General features: G+C 48.6%; 1 protein-coding gene across 1 annotated transcript in view; it reads right to left on the bottom strand.

Annotated features, from left to right (window-relative positions):
- The window catches only part of Cdh26 (cadherin 26), a 52,295-nt gene extending 45,971 nt beyond the window's left edge, over window positions 1-6,324 (bottom strand). Inside the window, exon 1 of the mRNA XM_057781047.1 lies at window positions 6,271-6,324. Coding sequence (XP_057637030.1) covers window positions 6,271-6,324 — 54 coding nt within the window. The remainder of the gene's footprint in view (window positions 1-6,270) is intronic.
- Between the last annotated feature and the right edge of the window lie 6,900 nt (window positions 6,325-13,224).

Genomic DNA, 13,224 nt, shown 5'->3' on the forward strand with positions numbered 1-13,224 from the left:
AACAAATCCAGGTGGTGGTGCCTCACACCTTTAATCCCAGTCCTAGGGAGTCACAGACCTTTAATCCCAGCACTAGGGGGAATATAAAATAAGAGGAGAGAGAGTCTGCAGTCTCCCAACCTTGGTAGATGAAAGACTTCTCTAGTGGCTTGTTTTGCTTTTCTGATTTTCAGGAGTGATCCCCAGTTTCTGACTCTAAGTTTTTATTATTTGTGCTACAAGTTACAGGGGATCCAACATCTCCTGAACCACATCAGCACCAGGCACACGTGGTACACAGACATCCCAGCAAACAACCCACATACATAAAACAAAAGTAATTTAAAAAATTACAGAAGAAATTGCAATTCTTGCAAACAAATACAGAAATTGATTTTTTTCTGATCCAAGCTGCTGGTCATTGGCGTGGACTGTGTGACATCTCCTGACACTCTCAAGTCCCTCCGTTTAAGATGGAGACTTCCAGCGCCTGCTCCACCCCCTTGCTCTGTAGATGCTCTCCTAAAAGCACAGGTGGGCCCAGCCAAAGGCAGGGAAAGCCGGGGATCATCAAAGAAAGTTACAGGTTTTCACTTTGCTGGAGAGGTACCAGAAATCCCCGCAGCAGCACCAGGCTGCTTTCTCCTCTTTGTGTGGCCTCAGAACAGCTAATCTGCATGAAGCAGAAGGACTCGCAATTGTTCCCTGAGGCGGAAATGGCTCTGTAAGAGCACCTATTACACCTCCATCCGGGACAATTGAAGCGATTCCTCCAAAATGGACACCCGCTCACAGCACTTTGCATAATGCTCTCCGCCCTGCTGGTAGGACCATCCCTAAACTGGCTTCCCCAGCAGCAGTCTACACCAGGCTGCTTTATCAGAGTGGTAGGCAAGCAAGCTCCGCCCCCTCCATCCTACAGGCCCTTTCATAGGTGGGACTGGATTTGTGCCAGGTCACCAGGGCCATTCAGGCTCACCTGGTCAGGGGTGCCATATCTTTGGAGAGAAACAAAAACAAACCAAAAATTCATAGAATAAATTAGGGGGAAGAAAAGAAGGACTCTCTCTCTCTTGCTCTCTCTCTCTCTCTCTCTCTCACTCCTTTCTTTCCCTTCCTTCTTTCCTTTCTTTCTTTTTGACAGAACCCCACCTCCAGTCTGAATCTTTGTGATGACACGTAACTGGGCACAACTGTGCGTACTGAATCCTCAAGGTAGAACCAATCACAATGCCTTTCGTACATAATGTATAGAACACACTTAAGACCATTTAAGGAAGCTGGAATAAAGGCGACCCTGCAGGTGTCCTGACAGGCAGGGAAATGAACGGTGAAGAGGTGAGAATGGCCTAGTCAGCCTGCACCAAACTTCAGGGAGTCTGATGCCAGGCAGTTTACTGCCAATAAACAGAAACACAATATAATTTGGGGGGAAAAGTTTCATTGTGCAATACAATTCCCAGTGAACAACAAAGTGTAATTACATTAAAACTCAGCTCAGGGCACATGTCATTCCCTCCAAAGAGATGGGATGAGAGATACACTATTTGAATTAGCTTAAGGACCTAGGGAAGGGTCTGGCATGGTCTTGGTAATACAGATAGTACAGAGGCCATTTGGGTTATTAGCCACCTCTGGCCCTGGTTGTGAGAGTGTGGGGAGTCCCTAGCTGTACAGATACTATAAGTGTCATTTAGATGACTCGCCACCTCTGGTCCTGGCTGTGGAGCTTGATGTAGCCTGGCTCAACAGATAGTGTGGATCGCCAGGCTGCTAATCACCTCTAATTCCCGTCTTTCTGGATGGAAGAACAGGTTTTACATCTTTTCCATTGAAAAGGCAATCCTGCCTGCTTAGCATTCCTGGTTTCCCTGGAGATCTGTGGGTAGAAGGACCCTCACACTCCCACACTAGAAGAAAGGATATCAAATGTTTTCACCATAAAGAATGATAACTGAGTGAGGTAATGGATGTTGGTCCTGATTTGACCACTCTGCAATGCATACAGCAATAGAACCATTATACGGTACCCTGTGAGTACAGCTTGATGTTTTTTAATGTATCAGCTCCCTACTATTTAATTCTTTAAAGTGCTAAAGGAGGCTAGTGAGATGGCTCGGCAGGTAAAAGTGCCAAGCCTTATGACCTGCTCTTGATCCCTAGGACCCACGTGGTAGAGGAGAGAGTGTATTCCTGAAAGTAATCCTCTGAATCCACATGCGTGCCTAGGCATGCACAGGCCTGCACATACTTGTATGTGTACATACGTGTGTGCGCGTGCGCACACACACACACACACACCAATATATGTAAAATGTGATTCAAACAGAAAGGGCCAGGGATTTGCATTTTCCTATGAAAGTCAAATACTTGACTTTGAAATAAAGGCAACCTTTACTTCCTCTTGTACCTTACAGTCAATTTGGATTCAACATACCCTTAACCCTTTTTAGCTCATTTTCTCACAAAGCATCCCTTCTTCAGCACTCCCTAATTCAACAACACACAGTCACATGTTTACTCGCCATGTCTCCCCCTTTCTAGCTCTACAGTCAACCTCCATTCTCATTTCCAGGCTTCCATGGGCCGTCCAGCCCTCTGCGTCCACCTCAGGCCTGATGGTCCCCACATTTCTATGGGTGACACCGGAGCATCCTCTGGAGTGATCGCTCTCCTGTCCCTTCTCTCCCACCTGCCCCTTCTTATCCCTCTGCTGGGGATTGAGTGGCATCCCTAACCATGGATGTGGAAGTCCTAATCCCCACACCTGTGGACCTGATCTTGAACCTTCGGGTTTCATCAAGTTACAATAAAGACTTCCTGGTGTGCCCTGACGGAAGAGGAAGCAGACACCTAGGAAGAAGGCTGGCAATGACCTGGACAGACTGTAGTGATGTAGCCGCAGGCTGTGTGAGCAGCAGCCAGAGAGGCCAGCAAATGGCTCTGAAGGATTCTACCGGGACCGTACACCTGCTGTCAGCGCAATTGCAGACACCAGGCCTCTAGAACAACGACCACACATTTCTCTTAGTTCAAGACACCTAACTTGTGGTCCATGCTTTTCCAACCCACTCTCTGTGTTAAAGCCTATGTGAGTCCCAGTAGCTAAGCCGCTGCTGTTAGGACAGGGTCTGGCTGCTCTTTCTCCAGGTAGCCTATTTCAGGTTCACCTCCGACAGCTGTGGAACTGTAGCACCCCAACCCTGCATTCCTGGGTGAAGTCCTAATGGCTTCGGTATCTGCAGCATAGTTGCTAGCAATGCTTTTATTATGATGATGCGTATATATGTATGCATTCAAGCATGTCCATATGGAAGATTGAAGAAGGACTCTTAAAAAAAATCCCACACTAGCTCAGAACTGAGAATAATAAAGGGTTAATCCTACAGCAGAAAATAGTGGTCAACACCAGGTATCTTTCTCAATTGCTTTCTACCTCTCTTATCTGAACCATATTGACAATTAGTCGAGGCTGGCAGCCAGCAAAGCCCCAGAGATCTGCGTCTGACTTCCCAGATGTGAGCCTCCAGCACCTGACTGTTTATGCAGGAACTAAAGATCTGAACTTGGGTCCTCATGCTTCGCTGGCAGGTACTTAACTGACTGAGCCATCTCTCTAGGATTTATGATAGTTTATTTGTTGTCTTTCATTTTGTTTTGTTTTGGTTTTGGTTTTGGTTTTTCAAGAGAGAGTTTCTCTGTAGCTTTGGTGCCTATCCTGGAACTAGCTCTTGTAGACCAGGCTGGCCTCGAACTCACAGAGCTCCGCCTGCCTCTGCCTCTGCCTCTTGAGTGCTGGGATTAAAGGTGTGTGCCACCATCGCCTGGCTAGATTTACGATGTTTAAGGATAACATTTTTCAGAATTTCAAAAACAGTACCAACCCCAGAACACCAGGATTTCTTCCTAGTTCAGTTTCATTCTTTGAAAAATTCTCTCATCTCTGGCCTTTGAATCCTGCCCAGCCCAGCCTGGACTCTTGGGACTAGAAATCCCCAACCAGGCGGAGAGCTTGTCACTGGGTGACAGTGAATGTGGGAGAAAGCCACAGAGCATACTTCTGACTTTGTCATCTGGCTCCATGTCAGAGCCACGGAACTATTGGTAATGTTAGCCACTGAAGAGGGAAAGTCGTTCTTTTTATAGGAGCGTAGCCCCTGGTAAGTTGACCATACCCAAGTGAAAGGCCACATATCCAAGAATATTTATTTGGACAGCACAAATTCTTCTCGATTTTTTTTTTAAGTACACAGATCTTGGTGGGTAGAGCAGAGGAGGGGGGTCTGGGAGAGTCAGGGAAAGGCGAATATGATCAAATCGCGTATGAAATTCTCAGAGCTTTAAGAGAAATAATAGCAGAGCAGGGTGGTGGGATTTCGGGGGGGGGGCAGCGCACAGACACCTCCCCAGTAGAAGAGCACTGGTTGTCCCCGAGGATTGGGTGTGGGCGTGGGGCAGGTATGCCTGCCAAAGACACTGGTGAACAGAATCTGGAGGAGCCCTGAAGGCACGGACGGTTGCATTATTTCCCGCAGCCAGTCCTGCAGCTCCTGAATGTGTACTTCTCCACCAAGGGAAAGGTCACTCACCATGGAGGTGAATCAAGCACTCAGGCCCTGTGCTAACACAACAGAGAGGGGATATTGCATCGGGGAGGTGCAGGTGGGAGAGAAGGGTGGAGATGGGATTTGATTTGCAATATACTCAAATCCAGGCTCCCATGGGGTCATAAAAGAGGGGTCTATGAGAAACCGTAGACGAGATGAATGCGCGCTTGACTCTTGACATGGCAAAATACAACCAACCAAGGTAATTCTCCTAACTCAAAGATTGGTGCCAGGCAAGGTATCCACTTTCAAAAATGGGGCTCTGCTAGAGTATGGGTACACCAAGAGAGAACCCCCTATCGTATTTGCTGCTGTGTCCATCCAGTGTCTGGCCCAGGAGACGTCTAACTAGTGATAGTGTTAGGAACACAGAAAGGAGTGCTGAAGACGCCACTGGCCAGGCAGGAGCCATCCATGGAGTCCCCTCCCTCATTAGCATGTTCACCAAGTCAGTGAAGCACAATTTTTAGCTTTATTGGCAAGTAAAGAAAACACAATAACAAAGTTGTTTTTGTTTTAAGTTCTGACTATCCGGCTGCACGGCTAGAACAATCAACCTAAACTTCTAGTTTTCAAACCCTGCAGATGAGATGGATCCGAGCTGAACTGAGGATCAAAGTTGGCTTATGCCACACGCCTTTCGGAAGTGGTTGACCTCGATTGTTATTTAAACACTGAATTCAAACCCCGACCATAATTGCTGCCTCAAGTGTGTGTCTGTGTGTGTGTGTGTGTGTGTATGGCGTCTTTCTCTGTGTATGTGTCTGTCTGTGTGTGGTGTGCCTATCTGTTACTCTCTCTCTCTCTCTCTCTCTCTCTCTCTCTCTCTCTCTCTGTGTGTGCATGTGTATGTGTGTTGTGTCTGTGTGTCTGTCTGTCTCTCTCTCAGTGTATGTGTCTGTGTGAGGTGTGCCTGTGTGTGATTCAGTTAGAATATGATGCGATCTTGGGAGGGGCACTGGGCTATGGGTGACATGAAATCAGAAGGAGGCTTGTGAGGTGGGAGGAAGGAAGAGACTGCAGGAGGGGGGCCGGGGATGAATGAGAGCAGAGTACGCATGAAAATGATGAAACCAGTAGCTTCATATGCTGACTTAAAACACTATTAAAAAAAAAAAAAAAAAGGAAGGCACAGTTTTCTCTTCCCACCAACAGAAAGCAAATCCAGCAGGTCACACCCAACAACCGCATGCAACATTGGCTGCCACCTGGGACTCAGGACACTGGCTGCCACTGAACACAGGACACTGGTTGCTCACTGGAGCACAGGACACTGGCAACCCCTGCTCTTCCTATCCTGTTTACAGTTTTAGTGCCCCCACTGGTTCGCCCCAGTTGCCTTTAATACAAACTGCTGAGATTTCCTCAGCCCCTTAAAGCGTGGGTAGAAGTACTGTATGAAACTGTTTGTGTTATTAAAACAATCTAACCTGAAACTGTTTGTTTCATGAATTAGTATCAAGTCCCTCAGCTGCTCCCTACTTCCTTGTAAGATGTGGATCCCGAGCCCACCTTTATGCGTCTATATTACTCTAAAGACAGACAGCTCTCTTCTTCAGCTGAATGGCTGCTTCTCACCAGGTTCAGTTGGATTATATGCAGTTATCCTGCCAAGTTCCTTTAGCCTAGGATATGAAACCTCTCCCCCCTGCAAAGCACAGTTCCCAGCACCCACCCAGCTCACCTGCAGGAGCGGCAGCAGCAGTAGCAGCAACCAGGCGTAGCCTCTTATGGCCATGTCTAGGTGGGCACGGGGCAGTCCTTGGAGCCTGGTGGCCTCACCAGGAGCCAGACACCTGCTTTCCAGCCAGTGACATCTCCGCTAGTCACTCTATTGAGTACTTCGTCCCCAATACTTCACCCCAGCCGATCCTTCAGTCCTCTTCCCCGCTTGCATTTGTCAGAACAGGTAGGTCGATGGGGAAGGTGTGACCTCTTCTGTGGCCAGCAGAGTTTAGGGGAGCAAGTGCTCAGATACCAAACACCAGTCATATGTGTACACAGAAAACTGGCTGGGTGTCCACTTCGGGGATTATAGCTCAGCCAAGGTAAGACGGCCCGCACCTACAGGAAGACGGAGTTCGTTGTTTTTTTGTTTCTTGGTTGGTTTTTAGTTTCTAAATAGAAGTTCAATAATCCCTCAATAGTAGGGCAATTAACGGTGCTTAAAATCAGTCAAAACTGGAAAAACAACCCCAAGAAATTATAGAGCGCTAACACATGCGCGCTCACACACACACACATACACAGAGAGAGAGAGAGAGAGAGAGAGAGAACGGTGGCAGCTCAACTAACGTGCTAGCCAGTTCCCCTTCTGTTTTCTAATTGCACACCTGCTGGGCCAGGCACTCGGTGGACACAGAACACAGCAATAAACAAACACAATAAATAGGGAAGAATCCTGTCTTGGGGTGACCACACTCTTGTAGAACCCCACATAACTATACTGGGGGAAATGTGGGAGGGAGAAAGAAATGAAGGAGACTTGGGACAAGACTCCTCTATAGAGCATTTACCCATCATGCACATGGCAAGGCCCTGGGTTCATTCTGCCACTAGCACAGAAAAATAAGTTACTTTTCTACAACTTCCCAAAGCATGTTACAAAATCTTTATTCTAAGCATATCTGGGCTCTAGACTGTACAGACGTGTCTACCCAAACCTCTTATGAATGAAGATGGAGTTAAAGTGTAGGCAGAGAGACGGAGAAAGAGCAAATTGTGAAGCAAAATCTGAACTTGGACTTTGGCAATCTTAATTAATATATGAATTTTTGTCTCTTTATCTCTCCCAAAGTCATGACCAGCGTTCAGCAGGCAAAATGGATAATCTTCCTCATCGGCTTCCTGTGTTCTCGGAGTGTGAGCTGCAGCTGACTGTGTGTGCTGAATTGTTAGCATCTTAGCTCCTCTAATTCTGCCACTGAAAAAGTGACAAGGGTGTGGTGGGCTGTATTCCTATGAACAGAGAGAGAGAGAGAGAGAGAGAGAGAGAGAGAGCAGGCTGCTAGTGCTCCTATGTAGAAAGAGAGAAAGAAAGAGAGAGAAGGGGGGGTGGCTGCTAGTGTTTCTTGCAGATAGAGGATCGGGTAACAACGGCTGAGTTTAGTTTGTGACCATTTCAGAGAAAGCAGATTGTTCTGCACACAGCCTGTGAGACCTCCAAGCATAGTCCCTAATTTGGAGTTTGTCAAGTCACATGAGCCATGCCTGGACAAGCGCAGTGCAGAGCCCCATGGGAGAATGAGGTCGGATTGTAGGTTACAAAGCTCTGGGAAGGAACCCAAATATGCTGGGAACCGCTCCACTTTATACTTGTTCTGAGTTGAAAAAATGGCATTTTAATAAATTAGGAGAGAGCAAATTTTCAGTGCCCTGAAACATTCAAATATATCTGGGCCAAATGCCATTTGGGCATTACATGGCCCTTTTCCCACCAGCTCACCCTAGTGTGTGCTTTCTAAGCCCCTGGAGCTCCGGTGACAACCAGCCAGTGCCCTGACTGGGCTTGGAAGTACAGTATTAGTTTGGCAACCACTTCGTGGCAACTCTCAGCTCCCCAGAAGCTGACAGAACAGAACAAAAGGGCTTCTGGGAGGATGAGAAGGAAGGTGAGAGCCATGTTGACACCCCCCCCCCCAACTCAACATGCTCACCTCGGGTGCTCAAGGGAGCACTCCTCAAATGTTCAACCTTCTGTTTAATGATCACAAGCAACGCATCCCAGAGGAATGGTGTTGTTCCAAATATTCCATGCCGACCCATTTCTGGGAGTGCTAAGCACTCAGAGTTTTATTTTTTAGGGCATTTGGACAAGATGTCTTGAACACGGTCATCTGTGGGCTTTCCAGGTGGAAATGTGTTTTTTGGAAGGTTTGCACTTGTGCAGGAAAACCTTAGTTGAAAACCCTTAGCTGAGAATAAAGCAGCATTAAATGTATCCTATCCTGAGAGCCACCGACAATGGGGGCTAAACATCTCAGGACTTCAGAACTGACCCTGCCAGGCTCCCAGCTGCTTCTTGGCCCCAGTCTGATCTTCCCACCTCTGCTGCCCACAGCAGGGGTGAAGGAAGAGGTAACTGCCTTCTGATACTTAATTCCAGGGCTCCTTCCTGGGCCCTGGGTGTCCTTTTCTCATACCAGAGCCAGATGGGAACATCCAGGGTGCACTGGTGAAGAATGGGTGGGTGTGAGGCACACTTGACTGCTAGGCTTGGATTTCTGCTGAGACTGTAGCCCAGCTGATGAGATGGAGACTGCCGGGGACAGCTAGACCTGGGGAAGGACACATGCCTATGCTGTCAACACGGGCATTGCTTGTGTATATGAAGAAAACCCTCTGAAAGATGCCATAGCTGGAGCTGAGCCTTCCTTGCTATCTCCAGTGGGGTTCCTGCTGGCTCAGGAGGTAGAGGACATGACTTCAGATAGAGAGGGGTCTGTCATGGCGTGTGATGCTTTCTCCACTGAGATGGGGCAGCAGAAGGCTGGAAGAACCCATGTTCCCCATTTGCAGCCTCTGACAGAAAAGGGCCTGGAACCCAGAGAACAGGGAGAGACATCCCAGTGAGAAGCTACAGCCTGCTATCCTTCCTTTTGCTGGAATAGAAGGTAAGACACCAGGCCAGGGACACAGGAGTCCAGCCTGCTTAGAGGGAGGAGAGAGACTTGATGCCAATCAAACTTGATATCACCTAATAAACTAGACATCTTCGGCCAATCAAAGTGACTAGAGGAAAATGGATGCAAGATGGAACAACTGAGAGACTCTAAGGGCATGGTTCATGGTTCACAAACGGCCCCTGTTAGGCAGTCATTGGGTCCACCAGTAACCAGCCAATCATTGAGCTCAGTGTCCTGCTTCTCATGATCACAAGGAAAGCTTGATTGCACAGGAATTTCAAAAAGAAATGTGTATGTATGTGAGGTGGGTGTGTGTCCATGTGAGTGCAGGTGTGTGTGCGCAGGCATACTTACATGCATGTGTGGTGGTCAAAGGTCATCCTTGGGTGTCACCCCTCAAGAACCATTTGCCTTATTTTTGTTTGTTTTTTGAGACGGGATTTCACTGTATAGCTCTGGCTATCCTAAAACTCATTCTGTAGACCAAGCTGGCCTCAAATTCACAGAGATCCACCTGCCTCTGCCTACAGACTACTGGGAAGGAAGGTGTGGGCTACCATGCTCTACTTACCTCATTTTTTGAGACAGGTTTCTCTCTGGCCTTGAGTGCATTAATTAGCCTAGGCTGGTCGGCCAGCAAGCCCCAGGGGTCCTTCTCTCTACTCCCCAGCACTAGGATGACTAGTGCCACCATAACTGGCTTAACATTTTTAAATTAAATTACATTTACTCATTTGTTTGTTTATGGTGTGTATGTACTCATTGATGGGTACACATGTGCCCACAGCGCACATGTGGGGTTCACATGGCAACCTGTGAGAGTTGTACCATCTCCTTCTCAGGGATCACTCTCAGGTCATCGGGCTTGACAGAAAATGCCTTCACCCACTGACCCGTCTCGCTGGCCCATGGCAGCACATTTGCGTGGGTTCCTGGGCACAGACTCAGGTCCTCGTCCTTGTGTGGTAAGCATTATCATGACAAGTCTGCCTCCCCAGCCCAAGAACAGAGAAAAACACACAAGTGTCAAGGAGAGCTCTGTTTTCCCAACAGTGGAGTGGCTCTGTAAGTTGGGCCTGCTGTACACAATGGCCACCAAGAGGAGGTTACAGGCTCCCAAGGTAGAGATATTCCTGGGTGATACTGTGCCTCTGGAGCTCAGAGGGAATCAGCGGGCAGAGGCTCCAGCTAGGAGAGGCCAGAGCAGATGAGGTGGCCTGCTGGCCATGGGGTGTACACGAGGAGCCTGCTGGCCATGGGCTGTACACGAGGAGCCTGCTGGCCATGGGCTGTACACGAGGAGCCTGCTGGCCATGGGGTGTACACGGGGAGCCTGCGAGTGCTTGCTGTACCACGCACGCCTGTCTGCGCTCTATGCGCTACCATACAGTTCATGAGCTTCAGGCAAGGGGCTGGAGGTTGAAACACACAAAGACTCACACAGACATATAGACAGGGACAGGACCTCTAGTCATTGGTAAGAAGCCCTTTATTCAGTAGCACCATGGAGGCTTATATACCCAACAGTCAGGTGGGCCAACAGGTGAAAACCTTATCCTCTGATCCTCAAGGCCAAGGCGACACGTGCTCGTGAAGCGGAGCTGGTAAACAACTTTGACACAGCTTTCAGTAACTCAAATCAGAAGGAGAGTAAAGATCTCTAGCAGGGAAGAGCAGCTGGAGGCCAGGACTCCAAATGGTCCCAACAGGCTGTACATCTTTTGACTTTCCTGTAGGCTTGAAAATGCTCACTGTGCAGTCCTGCAGCACTAGAGGATGGGTTTCTCTCTGAGTAACATGTTCACCCACACCTAGCTGGACAGACAGTAAGCTTCGGGGGTCCAACCATGTCTGCCCCCCAACCCCACCAAGTGTGCCCATCGTGCCTGACTTTTCACAGAGGTTCTGGGGGAAAACTCAGGCCCAAATGCTTTACCAACGAAGCCAGCGCCCAGCGCCTAGCCCCACCTTTCCACCTTTCGCCTTTGTGCTTCTACACTACGCTATACTACAGCAATCCTGCTGGAAATCTTCAGTCCCTGTCAGTACGTTCTGAAGGGTTTGGGGGGAAGGCTAGAAAACTACAAAGAGGAAGCGCTTAAAGAGGCGTCTAGTTGATTTCCCCATATCAAGTTCTGAATGAAGACATTTCTTTTTTTAAAAACAAGATTTTAATTGTATGTAGATGGGTGCTTGCCTGCATGCACATACGTGTACACGTGGTACCCAGGGATGCACATACGTGTACATGTGGTACCCAGGGATGCACATACGTGTACATGTGGTACCCGGGGAGGCTAGAAGATCGGTTCCCCTAGAACTGGAGCTACAGACAATTGTGAGCCACCACATGGGGGCTGGGATCTGAACCCAGATCCTCTGCCAGAGCAGCAACTCCCACCTATGCAGCAGAAAGACCGGCTCCCCCAGCTTCCTGCCGGGGAGTTTACTAAAATGCAGACTGTCTGGACACACACACGTGGCAGGAAACTCGTGGGCTTCACAGGAGCTACCGTGAAGCCTTCACTACTGCTTTCCCTGCAGGGCAGACATGTGCGACCCCATGGTCACCCAGTATGAGGGGCAGGGCATCCACACACCAGGACAGGTAACACAAAAGCGCAATAGCCTTGCATGTCTCAGAAGACCCCAGGGCCCTGGGGGAGGGGATGGCTACCGTTTTATGCAAGGAAGCCTGTACAGTTATGGAGAAATGCTGATGTGCCAGAACACCTGGGTCTGTCTTTGAGGCTGAAAGACAGGAGACTCTCTTCTGGGCCAGCTCTTGCACAGAAAGGCAGTGGAAGGGGAGAGAAGGACTCACGCGTTTCCAGCTGCCTCGAGGTTCTAGTTTAAAGGGCTCAGCTGAGGGGTGGGGGCAGGGAAGATTAGGTCAGAAAGGACTTGCTTGTGAACCCGTCCTTATAACACTGTTAGCACACCAAGGCACCACACTTCGGGGTGTCCCCTCCTGAGCCCCGTGTGTTTACAACAGTCAACCTTCGTGATCGCATCCACAGCGATCCATTTTAACATTCCACGTATATTTGCAGCGCTGGTATCGCCAATTACACGGGTGGGTGGGCATATTGGGTGGTATTTTACAGAAGTAGGTTCTCCCTGAAGATGATGCGTTATTTCACATCTGCCGGGTGGGACCTTGTGATTAGGGAACAGTCCAGGAACACCAGGGAGTTAACCACACCTAACAGTTCCTTTGTTCTCTGGTGACAGAGGACAGGCAAGTGAAGGACCCGATTTGTGTGGGAAGTCAAGCAGTGCTTTCTCTCCCATTCCTTTTTGATCTTAGTAGAAAGGTCTGCTCCATCAGAAGACACTAAGAAGATATATTCACCAGGGTCTCACAAGGTTTGGTCGCCACCTAGTGGATGATCGGGTAGCGACCGCTAAAATAACCACCATTCATGCCCAATCTAAGCCTGGATTTACAGATCTCCAACTTGGTTAATTTGGCTAAGAGTAGAGAACCATTTCTAACCCACCACCACGACTGCCGCAGTTTGGCATCCTCAGAGGCACACTGTGGTGATATTTTGTTTGTGTTTTAACAAATAAAGCTTGCCTGAAGATTGAGCTAAGCAACTAGAGGCCAGGCAGTGGTGGCACACACCTTTAATACCAGCCCTCTGGAGAAAGATGCAAACGGATCTCTGAGTTCAAGGCTACCCTGGGATACAGGAAAACTGATCCAGTCTAAAAGAGAAAGAGAACTCACACAAAGGTGATCTTAGCACTTGGGACCACATGCCTTTAAACCCAGCTCTAGGGAGGTGGAGACAGGAGTGATATGGCTGGGCTGAGAAAGGAGTATAAGGTGGGAGGAGACAGGAGCTCAGGGCAGTCTGAGGCAGCAATCGGAAGCAGCCATTCTGAGGACAGGATTGCCCTTTGGGTCTGGGGATTCGGTAAAGGTGAAAGTTCTCTCTAATGGCTGGCTTCACTGCTTCTCTGATCACTCAGCTTTTACCCCTTTGTATCTGACTTCAAGTTTT

Source organism: Chionomys nivalis, chromosome 9 (genome assembly GCF_950005125.1).
Source record: "Chionomys nivalis chromosome 9, mChiNiv1.1, whole genome shotgun sequence".
Lineage (NCBI taxonomy): Eukaryota > Metazoa > Chordata > Mammalia > Rodentia > Cricetidae > Chionomys > Chionomys nivalis.